The following is a 15,903-nucleotide window of genomic DNA, read 5'->3' on the forward strand; positions in this document are numbered from 1 at the left end:
CATAATAACACACTGCTTGCATTATCTTTGTTCCGCTTTGGCTTTTTAGTGTTTTTTCTTCAATGGGATCAGGGTGGGTATTCACAGGCTATCTTTGTTCTGCGTGGCGTGAAATTAAATCTCAAGCATGTCCTTCGGTCGCTCTATGTGTGAAAGCCGAATGGAGTTATTAATTCTTCTCATTTTATAGTCTGTTGACAGAAAAGACAGGTATGTAAGAGTCAACATGCTGGGGGTAACCCAGTGGTTTCAGTTCTGTTTCGGGGATTCTGGAAATCTAGGTCGGTTTAAATGAGAATCTGAAAACTCAGTTAAGTCAATAAAATTTAAATTATTTATTTTCTACCCAGTTGTTTCCTAGAAATGCCTCCAATGGGAAAACCTTGAAAAATTAAATAAAAAAAAAATTTAAATTATGCAAAAGGTACAATATGAAATGTACTATACTAAAATATTTACTATTTTTTATAGTATTTTGTATTTTAAATTATTATAAAATCGATTTGTTTGTTAAAAATAAATATATATAAATATGAATATTCCCCTATTTGACTAGAGCTGCTGGAGATTCAACGGTCCTTTGAGTGCAGCCATGAACATATTTAGCCGACCGACCGAGCATGTATCTCACATCACACACTAGCACAACATAAAAGACGCACACGTTGTTTCACTACGTTTGTGTTTGTGTATGTGTGCTTGGGTGCATTGGTGCGCGTGTGTGTGTGTGTGTGTGTGTGTGTGTGTGTGTGTGTGTGTGTGTGTGTGTGTGTGTGTGTGTGTGTGTGTGTGTGTGTGTGTGTGTGTGTGTGTGTGTGTGTGTGTGTGTGTGTGTGTGTCCAGACGATCAACGACTGAATGAATCGTCGTATTGAGATTGTGATGCGACGGGTTGTTTGCAGGTGGGGCCGTGATGCTGCTGGTGTATGAGTATGTGTCTGGGTGGCTCCAGGAGAACTGGTAGGGGGACAGGGACCCCCCCCCCCCCCAGAGTGCCTTATGCAGTCACTTCAGCCTTCGAGCCCCCCTGACAGCAACCGAAAGCCCCCCCCAGAGCGCCTGATGCGGTCCCCTCCGCCTCCAAACACCCCGACAGCGACAACACGACCAGAGACCACTGCAGGGCCCCTCCTGGGGACGTTAGCCCAGTGGCACTCTCTTTATTGTAGCTGTTGTTGTTGTTTTCATACAACATCATGTGGTTCATCGATTTATATGCACAATGAGGATTTTTTAGATCTGGGACTCCGTTTTTTATTGTGTGTTTGTGTTTTTGTGAAGTCATTAGTATTTTCTAGAAGGATATGTTTATATTCGTCCTTGGCTTAACGACAGTGTGTCGGGGACTGATCTGCCCACTCATGTCTTTGAACGATGGGACGGGATCGACCTTTACAGAATACAGTTTACTATCAGACATAACTAATAACAAATGAGTCACCAAATAGAGGATGTTTGTTGAATTGAATCGGAATAGTATTTTTGTGAATAAATCATGATCATTTTGCTTATATTCAGTCCTACTCTTTGAATTTTCTAAAGAAAATAAAGAAAATTGACATTTAATGTTACAGTTTGCTTAAATTTCACAATTAACATTATAGATATATCTTGTAATGGTTATACTGTAAGGAATCTCCTACAGCTTATTCACCTGTCAGTGTCCCTTGTTTGCATGCATCACCTAGTTATGTTCAACCCCTGGAGCCACCGTTTTAATGGAGCTCCTACAGCAGAATATTCAATCTGAAACCGACCAACTGTGCTGGCAAAAGAAAATAAAGCTTTCTTACTCTGGAAATGGATGTGCAGAATATTTTTTGTATAAATGCCTTGTTTGTTTGTTTGTGTGTGTGTTTTTCTGTGAATGACTGATTGTGTGTGTGTGTGTGTGTGTGTGTGTGTGTGTGTGTGTGTGTGTGTGTGTGTGTGTGTGTGTGTGTGTGTGTGTGTGTGTGTGTGTGTGTGTGTGTGTGTGTGTGTGTGTGTGTGTGTGTGTGTGTGCGTGCGTGCGTGTGTGTGAGAGCATATGTCAATGTACACAGATCTATGCATTTGCATATTTGCAGTGTTTATTATGAATGCCTCTTAAATGGCTGTGTGTGTGGGTGTACACACACTGATTCATACATTTGCATTGCGCTTTTTAACTTCATATTTCCTACTAATCCTGTGATCCATTGGATAGATATAAACCTGATCCAGCGCTGCGTATTTGACTGCCTCCCTCTGTCTTCCTGTTCCAATGCTCTATTCACTCATTATAACCCAGAAGTAGAAAGTAGTCAACCAAAAGCCTGTATGCATCAACTCTCTCCCCCACCCCTCCCTCTCTCTCCCCCCCTCTCTCTCTCTCTCTCTCTCCCCCCCTCTCTCTCCCTCTCTCTCTCTCCTCCCCCCTCTCTCTCTCTCTCTAGCACCAGACGCAGAGGTAAGTCAGTGCGTCCGCTAAGTCCAAGCTAACAAAAACAAACCCAAGACATTCAAATGAAACTGAAAAACAAAAGAGTTGACCTCACCGCAGCGCTGATCTATGTGCTACACAAATACAGCCCCCCCCCCCAACCCTCACCATACAAACACACCTGCTACCCTCAGAAACACAGAAATAACCAAACTATCTGTCATTTAATGTAAAACATTTAAAAATATATATATCCTGTCGACTTAAACTAAGTTAAAAACAAATAAAGCAAGACAACGCAATCACCCTCGGTCCTCACGTCGTTCCAAGTCATTCCAAAGAATTCGTCCCTTCCGTCCAATATTAAATTACGACTTAGTTAATGTTCGCCGAACACTGTTGCTCTCGCTGTGCTAGCTCTCGCTGTGCTAGCTCTCGCTGTGCTAGCTCTCGCTGTGCTAGCTCTCGTCGTGCTAGTTCCTCGTTGACTGGAGGTGAGGGAGTTCTGTTATGGGATGGAGCTCCAGGGTGTGGGAGTCGCCGTGTGCCGGAGAGGAAGGTGCTGCTGCCGCCTCGCAGCCCTAGGGGCCGGCGCTGAGAGACCGACGGCCCCGTGGCCCCGGACGGGTGGAGCTCACGGCCCGGACGGTCCCCAACTCGAGGGTCGGGGCCCATGTGGGGCCGCCTGGCCCTGATATGGGGGTCATCGCAGGAGAACTCCTGGTGCCATTTTGATGTACAATCACGTAAAAAGAGGTGTTTCAAATAGTTTTGATAATTTCTATTGTCTATTAGCTATTTATTGATTTAAACGCTTCGTACAAGGTCCCAGGACCGCCTGCGGTGTGATTCGTAGTAACGCGCTAACTAGCTAGCAATGCGCGTACGTTCAACGGGACGTAGACAGACGGCCTGTCCTCGATGGGGTGAAACGATGTGTGTGGAGAGACTGTTGCAGACTTAAACTATCCTGCTAACAGTTTATAACCCAACTGTTATTATAACATAATAACAGTTTGGGTTGCGGGATTTTCTTCACACCTCAAATACGCGCCCTGGGCCGAAACAGGAGTGAGAGCCGCCGCCCCGACCGGCCTGCGCTGCGCCGTGGCGCAGGCCGGCTCTGCTCGACAACTCGTAACTTGTGCAGTGTGTCTTACACTTGATGCTCTCTGCAACCGTCTCCCCCCCCCCCCCCTGTCTTTACCTGGCATTCCCATACTGGTGCTGGTCATAAATCTTTACAGCTAGCGCTGTGTTTAAGTCGTTTTTCTTCGCTCCCTGTCCCGTATATAACCGCTTTAATCTCACATCCTGGGAAGCAGCTCAGCGTTTGACATGAATCACTCAAATCTTTGACAGGCGTTCCGTCTCAGCTGAATGAGCCTTATCTTTTCAGTCCGGAGAATCAGGTAATAATTAGGAGATTTTTTACATGGAAATGTCAATGTCATGTTTCTTTTTGGCGTTTCTGCCTTTGAACTCGTGGCGGGGAAATACACATTGGAAACCAGGAAACCCAATTTACAAATGTTGAATCTCTTTTTTTTAGGAGGTTTTAACTGTGTGTGTGTGTGTGTGTGTGTGTGTGTGTGTGTGTGTGTGTGTGTGTGTGTGTGTGTGTGTGTGTGTGTGTGTGTGTGTGTGTGTGTGTGTGTGTGTGTGTGTTTGAGAGTTAAAAGTTGTATTTTAGGGATACAATTAATTGTACGTATAGCCGTTATTTTCCAAATAATTTTTTTCTCAACAAAAAATCACATATTTTTTTACATTTAGCCTGATATAAACGCATGTTTTCATTAAATAAACACTTAATTCCACTCAATTATTTAGATTTTTCGCAGTGCAATTTTCGGATGGGCCTTTCATTTCCCAGTTTGGAGAAAAGCAAAGCTCTAAGGGTCATTCGTTTAATAGAAAATATATTGTGTTAACAGGTATATATACTGTTTTGGAATTTGTGTAATTATGTGTAATTATGTTTTGATGAAGCCTAGCACAAATCGACTGGTAGCATTGCGCACCCTTGTCCTATTCTACTCTGGAAAATAATTTGCGATTGCTCTGTGAGATCTAAAGATAACCACATGACACTGCAGTCAGACTCAACATCTCTAACGCTGAACACATGCGGCCCTGGTTTTAGAGCCAGGTCTATAGACCTTAGCTACATAAAGAGGACTCACAGCGCACTATAAGAGCCCCATTGGAGGTGGAAACGTCCACAGACCACTTCATTCTGCCGGCTTGTCGGCGTGTGTTGTTTTTTCTTCTTTTTCTGTCGCTGACTTTTCTCTTAATGCTGGTATCAATTAAAAGCAGGCGAGTTTAACACCCTGAGTCGCGGGGAAATGGGTTGGAGCTGCACTCGCCCGCTGAACTTCTGCCGCGTCGTGAAGTTGAAAGCAAAAGCTGTCGAGCCGTCGGGGGACGGCGGCGGAAAACATTTTCACGCCAATCTCGCCCTAAAGTCCTTTTACGACCGAGATTTTGTTCTAACTATCATTACGTGTGATGGATGTTCTGGGGGAGGGGGCGGGGGGGCTGTCTGCTAGGACCGAGGACCGAGCCGAGGCCAGGTTACAGCGATGCGGTTCACGTACGGTCAAAGAAACACCACAATCCCTGAGCAACGGTCCGTGACCACTGCGCGCGGCCGAGACTGCTTTCCAAGTCAAATCAGCCCCTGCTCCGGGAGGCTGTTTACACTGGCGCCCGGCGCAGGGTGTTTACGCTGCCGCGCGGGAGCGGGCTGTAGGAGAGGGTGGAGGCTGGGGGGTGGTGTGTGTGGGTGGGGGCCACCAGACACCCAGCCCCTATGGCCGTGGCCTGTGGGTGAGGCCGCGTAGTACGAGGTTTTATTAAGCTTAACAAAGGGACCTACATTTCATCCTGGGAGTAAATACTCCGAAGAGCTTCGCAAGAGGCCTTGCCAGACTTAATCAAAATATCTGTCACTGCAGCTTGCTGTGGCTCATTTGGTAACTTTCTGCAAGCAGAGGCCCATTCATCAAATGGATTCTGTGCTTTTTATCCTTTAGTGTAAACAAGATTAATGTGGTCCCCGTGTAAACAAAATCTATGTGTATGATCCAGTTTAAACCGGTTATATACAGTACAGCGTAAACAAGATCTATACGGTCCCGTTGGAGGGCAAAGAAAAGAAAGTGACTGCTCGGTGAATCCCAAAGGGTTGACGGGCTTTGGAGCAGTCGGTTGAGACTTACAACGAGGCGGTCGGTTGAGACTTACATGTGTAATTTTGAATGCAGAATTAGCGTGGATCATTTGACTATGGCCAGCTGCATAAATCTGGCACACAAATATGTCTCGGATACGTCTCTGTGCTGTCATTGTCCGCTGTGGTGTCCTCTTCCAGCAGCCGCTTTAGCGCCGCATCATTACTGAAGCTCGGTTTCATTTACATTTAAGACGTAGACATTTTATAAAGGTACCCAAAAAAATCAATACAGCTCGTAGTGAAGTACGGAGAGTTGTCTAGTTTAGAAAGGTAAAGTCCGAAAAAAGACTGGTAAAACTGTAATGAGGTAAGAAGATCTGTGACTGATGCATGGCATGTTTAATCCCAGCCCACCAGGTCAGAGGTCAAGTAGGCTACGTCCGTTTCTGAAGTGGCGGTGATTTATCCTCCTAGTGAGTCGTGACGCGTGGCCAGGCCCTACGCTGGCCGTTTATATCACAACGCTGCCCTCCAACAGACCGGACTCTGGTGGTCGTATTCTCAATGCTAATTCCTCCGCCAGTTCCGGGAAGGCGATACCCGAGGAGGAAGGGTAACCGATAGCCCAGGGGTGATTGGGACAATGAACGCGCCGCTTGGTATTCTGAATGAATCCGGATGCACGGTACCTTACTGTCATTGGTGTAGATTTGCACGTGTTGTAAAAAAGAAAAGAGAGCATGTGTATTGAATGAATTCCACGGACAAAAAACGCTTTAAGTAGGGAACGATCAATTTACAACCAAACAATTTAATTAATTACATTCAGTTTCATTGTGCAACATTTGGAACTGTACAGTTCATGTTGTAGTCTCCAAAAGAAGACCAATGCCAATTTATTTATTTTGTCTGAGGGTGCATGGAGATTTTTCGGCGCTGTCTGGGAGGCAAATTGCACTTGGTTCAACGTACCTTTAGTCTAATAAATAAAGAAACATAGTGTTCACTTCTCTGAGAAGCTGCTTGCATAGGCTACAATTTTAGAGAACTGGTAAAAACTGCTCAGTAAGACTTTTTACTTTTATCAAAAAAACGTCCACAAAATAGAAACATACAAAACTGAAACAAAATGAAAGCAACTGATTGGCCCCTGAAGCACTTACACCCAACGCTCCCTGGCGGCTCATTAGTGGCCGGACACATCACCCCGTACCCCTCCCCCCCCCCCAGAGACTCCCCAGTGCGGCGCTGCGACCAGGGGGGGCGCCGGAGACGGACGCAGAACGTCCTCAGCATCGCACGCCCGGATTCAGTCCTCCAGAAACCGTCCCGTAGCTTCTCCCGGAGTTCATAGCCTGGTGCCTGAAGAGCAGAGGGGTCCTCCCTCCGCCCGACGCCTCCCGACCGGGGGGCCGGGCGTGCGGAGGTGTCCTCCCTCCGCCCGACGCCTCCCGACCGGGGGGCCGGGCGTGCGGAGGTGTCCTCCCTCCGCCCGACGCCTCCCGACCGGGGGGCCGGGCGTACGGAGGTGTCCTCCCTCCGCCCGACGCCTCCCTACCGGGGAGCCGGGCGTGCGGAGGTGTTCGGCCCCCCCATAAGGTGTCCCGTGCCCCCCCTCCCCGCCCTCGGCCAGAGTCTTCATCGGTGTTTGGAGACGGGGGCGGCACCCAGCTGTTGCTCCTGGAGGAGGCCGTCCGTCCAGGGGGGGGGCTGGGAGTGGGAGGGGGGGGGGGGGGTGATGGGGGGGGGGGGCGTGGCGGTGTCACAGCTGCGGGGAGATGGAGCACTGCCATTGGCTGGCGGCCAGGTGGCTCCGGTCACAGAGGCCGACGTGGTGCCGCTGCACCCCGTGGAGCGCCACACTGGGGTGGGAGGGGGGGAGGGACGGGTGCTGGGCGCTGTGGCAGAGCTGCTCACTGTGGGCGATCCACTCAGCGTCTGGGGGGAGAGAGGGGGAGAGAGGGGGGAGAGAGAGGGGAGAGAGAGAGAGAGAGAGAGAGGGGGAGAGAGAGAGAGGGGGGGAGAGAGGGGGGGGAAGAGAGAGAGAGAGAGAGAGAGAGAGAGAGAGAGAGAGAGAGAGAGAGAGGGGGGGGGGAGAGAGAGAGAGAGAGAGAGAGAGAGAGAGAGAGAGAGAGAGAGAGAGAGAGAGAGAGAGAGAGAGAGAGAGAGGGTGAGAGAGAGAGAGAGAGAGAGAGAGAGAGAGAGAGAGAGAGAGAGAGAGAGAGAGAGAGAGAGAGGGGGGGGGGGAGAGAGTGTGACCAGAAGAGAGAAGTAGTTAGATTACGGACCGTCACATCGGGGTGGGGGGGGGGGGGGGGGGGCAAGGGGTCACAGGGGGGTTTTGTAGCTGGAAAGCAAAGACAATATAATAACAACACGAATGTAGATTCAACTAGGTGGGAGTTTCCTCAAAGCAACTTCTGCTGCAGTTTAAGCCTTAAGTGTCCGTCCATTTTGGGGATGTATTACAGAGTAGGAGTCTTCCACAATGGGGGGGTTGGGGTTGAAGCTAGGACAACACCGGCTACAGACAACATGGCAGCAGAGCCCAAAGGCAAGGGGCCATCAGGGAGATGGAGAGGCAGGGAGACATGCCTCCGGGAGGGAGAGGTGGAACCCAGCGCGGGGTGACGGCAGAGGACCAACAGAGACTGAATTCTCCTTTTTGTTTGTTTCTTTCAATTGCATTTCCAGTGAATTATTTCTATCACAATCCTTTAATCACACGAATGAATTGGATAGAAGCACAACAGCAACTGCCATTGGGCCACATGGAAAGCTATTTTTTCCTCTCACTACTTTGTTAATCTCTCCCTCTCTCCCTCTCCCTCTCTCTCTCTCCCTCTCCCTCCCTCTCCCTCTCCCTCTCCCTCGCCCTCTCCCTCTCTCCCTCTCCCTCTCCCTCTCCCTCTCTCTGGCTCTCTCTCTCTCTCTCTCTCTCTCTCTCTCTCTCTCCCTCGCCCTCTCCCTCTCTCTCCCTCTCCCTCTCCCTCTCTCTGTCTCTCTCCCTCTCTCTCTCTCTCCCTCTCCCTCTCCCTCTCCCCCTCTCTCTCTCTCTCTCTCTCTCTCTCTCTCTCTCTCTCTCTCTCTCAATATGGATGCCAAGTAAGATTGAGAGTGAAGGGCAGGTAGGAGGGAGATATGACCGAGCGCGAGGCGGCTGCAGGTTCTCCTGGTCCGATGGACCTCAGCTAGCAGAACGCAGCTTAATGTACAGACGTCACTTAGAACCATTTCCACAGGATTTCCCTGGGTGGTCTGGAGACAGAGACTCTGCGGACATCCTGATCTTGTCCAGGATTATCCTCTCAGAATAATCAGCTGCATGAGAGATACTTTATACTTCGGGGGTTTTCGACTGGAAATAAGAATGATTTCAAAGATAGCTTTCTTTCACTGGCATTTTTTTTGTGTGTTTGTGGGTAGGCCAGATGGCTTCTTTATAAAATAGGACAGTTTTTGTCTTTTGTATTTTTTCATTTGTTTATAATTGCACTAACCGATATGCTTCCCTTAGTAAAGATAAATATTTTAACAGAAATATTGCTTTAAAATTAACCGGAACATATTTTGACGTGTAGTTCATTTTGCTATTTTGCTCATTTAAAATTGTTTGGGAAAACTAACTTTCGTAAGCCTGTTGCTTTCTAAAAATATGACAGCAAATCGGTGGAAATTTATTTGTGTTTTTTGCCATGCATAAATAGTTCTAAGCCTATATCATATTTTATGCAAATTGGTTTCTTTCGTGTCAGAAATTCCTAAATTATGTGTTTCCAAATGTATACGGTTGTCGGTAAGTTTGAAATCTATGTTGAAAAAAAATAAGTTAAAGGGAAATATTTTTGCAACCATAGAAATACACAAAAAAACGAAATATGCCGATGTCAATTTCCACCAATCTGTCCAATAGCCAAATGAAAATGTACGGTTGCCCATAGTGTATAAATGATCAATTCATTATTCGTCATTAAATCGATCACCACCTTCTTATCGTTACAGTCGACACGCCTTTGCAGCACCTCTATTTGTGTTGGCTAAGTCACACAACGTGTGCGTGCCTCGACCTTAAATCAACACATAATTCATTCTTTCTCTTCCAAATAAAGACGATGCATGATTCCCATTGCCTCAGAGTGATACTCGATGGACGCACTCCAAAACGCGGTCTTTTTTTTCGACATTAAATCATCTATTTTTCTAAGCCCCGGTGAATTGATTTATGAAATGGAGACCGCGTCACCGCATTACGAAATAACTACCTCACATATTGATACTTGCGAACCTCTGGCGAGATATGACCTGGGAGCTGAAGTGTGATGGGAGCCGGTGCGGCAGCAGTGGAGGACTAGCAGAGCTACTTGCTCGGGACTTTAAATGTAGACTGGAATGCAGCATATTACACAATGACAATACATGCGGGTTTATGTTATTCTGACTTCGGTATCTCTACAGCCTCAATCCTTCACTCACACTGCATGCATGGTGTGACCCATTTGATGTGATAGATGAATGGGCCTTGGCTATCTATTTACACTGAAGAAAAAAACGTGTTTCAACGTAGGCCTACATGTTGTTTCTGCAATAGGGCGTAGTTGGTAGTCGTATTTATTCCATGTACACATCACGATATGCATCTATATTTATGGTCTGGTGAACCACTGACAGCTCGGGTTTTCTTTGAGACATAGGTCTAACAGACGCACTCCGTTGAATTTAGTCGTGCATGTGTAGTTTCGTTTCATGCATCATACATCGGGTCACAGACAGAGATTTGACCCCGAATGTGTATACGACCACTTCGTCCCTTACTGCCAACAACAAGGCCAAGCGAACACTTATTGTAAGCCATTTTCCAGCATACATTTTTTTACAAGTAAAAAATATAATTGTAGAAAAATGAAAAATATTTTTGTTTGTAAGTATTCTTTTTTATCAGTACTGGCGAAAAATAAACGTCCAAATAGTCCAATTCTCCATGCATCTGTTTGTCGACTTTAATTAACCGTAGCCAAACCAAACATATCATTGCCGGATTAGGGCGTATACAGCGCCCGTCATGGGTGCTGGTTTAACCTCGGTGTGGCGGAGGTCGATATGTCTATGCTCGCAAAAAGATAGAATAGACCTAAATTGATTCCAGAAAAAGACAACAACGGTAGAACAAACTGGAGATGGCCCGTTTACTGCTCTCTGCAGGCCGGTGTCCTGAGACACTGACCCCTGGAATTCAAACCAAACCCCAAGCAAATGATATAATTAGTAGGTATTCAGCCGGACTTTAATTGTGGCTTTGAATTGCTATCATACAGTTCTACAATTCAAACGTGGTCGTTTGGAGATTCGATGGAAAATACTGCGGTATTTGGCACACAATGTGGCTCTAGAGAAGCTGCATGTTTTGCGATTTATTATTTGAGTAATTGTAATGGGGCAAGACGAAGACATGGTGGGGATTACATTTGAAGATAAATAAATAAATTGTATGGTTATATAGTTTTCCATGAGAAAAACGACATTGTTTGGGAAAGGGTCCCATATAGTCCTACCCATAATTTAGGACAAAAGGCAAACGCGTAAAATATTAGACAGGAAAAGCAAAGCACCAACTCGACGACAAAGAGGCAACGGGAAATCGCTAATAAAAAGTAATCCATGCCAATTCACTATCAGTAATTAGTTGGTATTATTACAGGAGGCCCCTAGTCGCGGTTTCGAACTTATTGTGGGGTTATATTCCTCGAGAAATGGGTCGTAGGCCTACATAATGAGACTCTGTGACCTGTAGTTTGCGTCAGGTCCTAAACACGGTTGATCCGCGCCATCGACCAGTTCAGAGCTCGCATGCTGGACAGTGACCACCTTAAATTATTATTATTATTATTATTATTATTATTATTATTATTATTATTATTATTATTATCATTATTATATTATCCTCTTTATAGGCATTCTAGTCTTAAGTTTGGCGGTTGGAAAATAGCCTATGGCCTGTCACTAGGGGGTGGGGGGTGGGGGTGGGGGGGGATCCGAGACCAGAAGAGATTTAAATCTGAGGGTGGATTATGAAGACCTGAACAAGATCAGAGTATGCTAAAAGAGAATAATAATTCGTCTCCGGCCTAAACACCCTAAACAAGAAGAACGGAAATCAACAGTGCGCGAGGAGCGACCCCGTGCTCGCGGCGTGCGTCTCGTGGCTGCTGATAAAGGTGAAGCTCGTGACGGAATGCAGCAAGACGACGCGCTCGCGTCATAGCCTAGAACATTCACCCGCCAAACGCCTTCCTGTGGAGGACGGATTAAACCTGTTTAAGCGACCCCCTTTGGGCCTGATGAAGATACTACTATTATTATATTATATTTTTAAATTATATTATGTTATTATATTATTATATTATATTATCCGCGTCCGTTTAGGAGAATCCAGCCCACCGAAGGTGAACATGACACCGCCATGTTTCATAGGCCGTGTTTGTGGACTTTTCTTTGGATGCGTAGTGAACATAATCGGTGGTTTAGCCCGGTCGACCTTCACTAATAGAGACCTGGGTTTAGTAATATAGGCCCGAGTTTAGTAATATAGGCCCGGATTTAGTAATATAGGCCTGGGTTTAGTAATATCGGCCTGAGTTTGGTAATATAGCCTTGGGTTAAGTAATATAGGCCTGGGTTAATTAAAATCGGCCTGAGTTTGGTAATATAGGGCTGGGTTTAGTAATATCGGCCTGGGTTTAGTAATATAGGCCTGGGTTCGGGTAAGTGTGTGTGAGCTTGTCTTCATTTGAGAAAATAGTCCAAACACAAAAGTTGACGTTTATAACGACATCAATATAGTTATAGTAATATAGTCCTAACAGAACGTAGGCCTATAAGCTCTCATATAATATATATTTATTATAGACTACTTGTATGTTTTGGTCTTTAAGCCATGTATTAGCACTAGTCAATAAAGACGTCTTAGGGTTAGAGTTTGACCCTCAGTGACCCCCAGGCAGTAGCACAACAACACAGTAGCACTGTGTGTTATTTTGTGTTACTGTCATTGTGTTACTGTGTGTTACTGACAGTGTCTTACTGTGTGACTTTGTGGCCTCAGACTCCCATTCGGACATTTTGTTGAAGATTTAGTTTGTATTGAATGTTTGTATTGAATGGCCGCGCGCTCCCCCGAGTATTGAGATGCTCGTTGGGCGATTTGCATGGCGCGAGGACAGCCTCGTCCTGACAGTCGCGAGGGCCCGCCGAATGACACCCCTTCCCTCGCCGCGCGAGCCAACATGGTCACAGAAATTCACCATCACAACACGGAGGACCCGCAGGGCGCGCGGAGTCACGGCGGCTCCTGTTTCGCTGTTTTCAAAACAACCTGGGGGGCATTATGGAACGCGAGTTAACATGTTAACACGCGTGCGTGACCGAGGTTTGACGGTCAGAATGAACTCATGCGTTCGAAATCAGAATTCGAACGCATGAGTTGAGAGGGCGAAGTCAGAGGGCGGCCGGTTGCTCCATGAGAGGCGGGCTGTGGTCGGGCCTCACGGGCTGATGTCTGACACAACGCAGTCGCACTTGTTGGAACAAAATGTCTCGAAGCAAAGGGCATGTTGAAAAGGTCCGACATGTGTTACCCTATATCAAAGCTCAGCCCTTTTCCTTACTTCTTAGCCAGCTATATGCACCGACAGACCTGAACTGCCAGCCTCGGCCATACACACTCTGTCTGAGCCGCTCAAAGGAAACAGAATAAAACAAGGCCCGCCGAAACAAGCGGTAGCCCTGTTCCGCAGACACCGCCCGTCGGGGACGTGTGGGCTCGTGTGGCATGTTGTGTCTATGAGCTGATCAGGATACTCTCAGTATGAGCTCTCTTTACACACACACACACACACACACACACACACACACACACACACACACACACACACACACACACACACACACACACACACACACACACACACACACACACACACACACACACACACACACACTAGCCCAAGCACTCTACACGAACGCCAATAATTCTAGCGGCCTTCTAATATTTGAAAGTTTTAACAATGTTTTAAACATTTAATAAAAAAAGCGATTGAATTGACTCAATCAAAAGAGTAACTCTTACTTTGCTGTTCTGTAATTGACCGTATCCCAAGAATATCTGTAACGGAGTGCGACGAGGGCCAAATCCTGTGCATAGCCATGTGTCCAGGGAGGCCCGGCATGCCCTGGGGGGCGGGCACCTTGGTGCCCGCGGCCCCGATGGAGGTCGGGTAAGAGTATAAGTGGTTGTAGGGTAACGTCGGCTGCGGTGGAGGATGCCCCTGCTTACTGGACTCGTACTGGTTCTGTTGGGACAGGTTTCCGATCTTGTTGCGCAGGATCCGACTGATGGAGCTCACGGACGGCAGGTTGAACTTGTCGCACACCCCGTCTGCGAGTAACCTGTCCCGAATCTCCCAGGCAAAAATCCCGGGGTCTCTCTGCTTGTATGTCCGTATGTGCTTGACCACCGTGGGGGTGGTGACCCTCGGCTTGCTGCCCCCGATTGCCCCCGGCAGTATGGATCCTGTCTCGTTGTAGCGGGCCAGGATCTTGCTGACGCAGCCGTGCGAGACGCGGAGCTGTCGGCTGATGTCGCACGGCCGGATTCCCAGCTGAGCCAGCTCCACGATCCGGAGGCGGATGGCGTTGGGCAGCGGCCTCCCGTTGACGAACACTCCCCCGAGTTGGTTCACCTCTCCGAAGGCCGGTTCTGGCACCATAAAGCAAACGAAGCGTTAGTAAAGTTAAATGGGGAGCTTCCTAATCGCCATTAAAAGCCTGGAATTTTAATAGATTTTAATCAAATCAATGCACAATTATTAAAAATGATTCACGCGCCGTGCGTGTGCCTTAATGACCTGCCCAATTGTATGTATTTTAATTGTTTAGTGGCATGGATCGTGAGAATGGCGATGAGTCAGAAATAATGCAATAATGTTCAATTATTTAAAAAATACATGCGCTTAAAAACGTTCTTGAAAACGATTGTTCTGTAGTCATGTCAATTAATGCCAAATAATATGATTTGCTCTCGTGTTGGATGAGAACAAAATAATTGTTTGTTTTTGTGGGATAAAGTTGGTGAGAAACGCAAAGAATGTGCGGACATTTAAGCATAATTTAAACCATTTTACTGCGGGTTATTGGTCCTTTCTTACACAACAACAGCAAGGACTTCCACTCAATAACATCAAAAAACCTGAAAGCTTTTTTCCCCTTTTCGGAGAAAGGTCGGCCGCCCACTTCCATCTTCGAAAAACCAACTTCCCCCTCGGACTCACCCATCATGTTGTGTCCACAGATGATGAAGGTGGTGTCCGGATTGCACCTCCCGTGCGGGTATGCCTCCGAGTCCAGGGTCGCGAGTGTCCGAAATTATGTCAAGGAAATCCTTTCGTGCGCCACGGCTCCGATAATGAGCAAGAGGGACAATTCGCGATGTGTTTCCTGGCTGTCGGGGAGACAGGCTTACATTTCAATCGAGGGAAACCGTGGGCTGGATTTGTAACACGTTTCACTTCTGTTAGACGCTCTGCGCCAATGGCATGTCGCGGCTTCACCGATCCGCCTTCCGATTGGTCGAAAACGTTGACGTGACATGTGCATGTGCCGGACCCGGACTCCCCCCCCCCCCCCCCCCCCCACACACACACAGCCCCCCCCCCTTCCTCCAGGACCGAAGAGCTGCTAACGCCATGAAGTCCATGTATTCCACCGGCAGAGCTGATACGCAGTGTCGAGACCGTTCTCTAAATCAGGTATTCGACAATGGAGAGTCCTCAATAAAGATCTAACGCTCCTTTTTGTTTTTAGTCAATTGAATGGACTTTGTCTAGGTCATGAATAGGGCATGAATAGCATTTTTATTAAAATACATTTATACTTTGGATAATCTATCAGTCACACGAATGAATGTCTAATAACACATGCATAGGCCTACAACTACACTACCAGAGTGGCTGGCTTTAAAATAAATGTTAACATGTTATCCTGCAGCGAATATCTCGCAGGTATGCCTACATCTTCCTATAAATAAAAAAAATAACATCCTTATTAGTTACAGAAATACATTGGGCCTAATACATTACGCACAGACAATATTTCCATTTAAAAGTTGTTACATCTTGTTAACTTTTTTTCTCTTACCGTTTCTTCCCTTGTCGGCTTTAGGACACTAACCATGGCAGGATGATTTGCAATTAACACATTTCACTGGACAATCCAAATGCCACCATAGCGCAATGGATATCATTGATGCAGCTCGTCTAAACGTGAG

General features: G+C 46.8%; 2 protein-coding genes across 2 annotated transcripts in view; one reads left to right on the forward strand and one right to left on the reverse strand.

The window, feature by feature from the left end:
• The window catches only part of slc25a21 (solute carrier family 25 member 21), a 24,819-nt gene extending 23,026 nt beyond the window's left edge, over window positions 1-1,793 (forward strand). The window contains exon 8 of the mRNA XM_056589821.1: window positions 903-1,793. Within this exon, the coding sequence (XP_056445796.1) occupies window positions 903-964 (62 nt within the window). The 3' untranslated portion in view covers window positions 965-1,793. The remainder of the gene's footprint in view (window positions 1-902) is intronic.
• Window positions 1,794-7,347: 5,554 nt separating this feature from the next.
• pax9 (paired box 9) lies at window positions 7,348-15,078 on the reverse strand. The gene is made up of 3 exons (XM_056590520.1): window positions 14,909-15,078; window positions 13,708-14,337; window positions 7,348-7,523 (listed from the first exon to the last, which is right to left on the reverse strand). Exons 1-3 carry the CDS (start codon window positions 14,913-14,915, stop codon window positions 7,348-7,350), a joined length of 813 nt encoding a protein of 270 aa, XP_056446495.1. The 5' UTR covers window positions 14,916-15,078.
• Between the last annotated feature and the right edge of the window lie 825 nt (window positions 15,079-15,903).

Source organism: Gadus chalcogrammus, chromosome 5 (genome assembly GCF_026213295.1).
Source record: "Gadus chalcogrammus isolate NIFS_2021 chromosome 5, NIFS_Gcha_1.0, whole genome shotgun sequence".
In the NCBI taxonomy this organism is placed as follows: Eukaryota; Metazoa; Chordata; class Actinopteri; order Gadiformes; family Gadidae; genus Gadus; species Gadus chalcogrammus.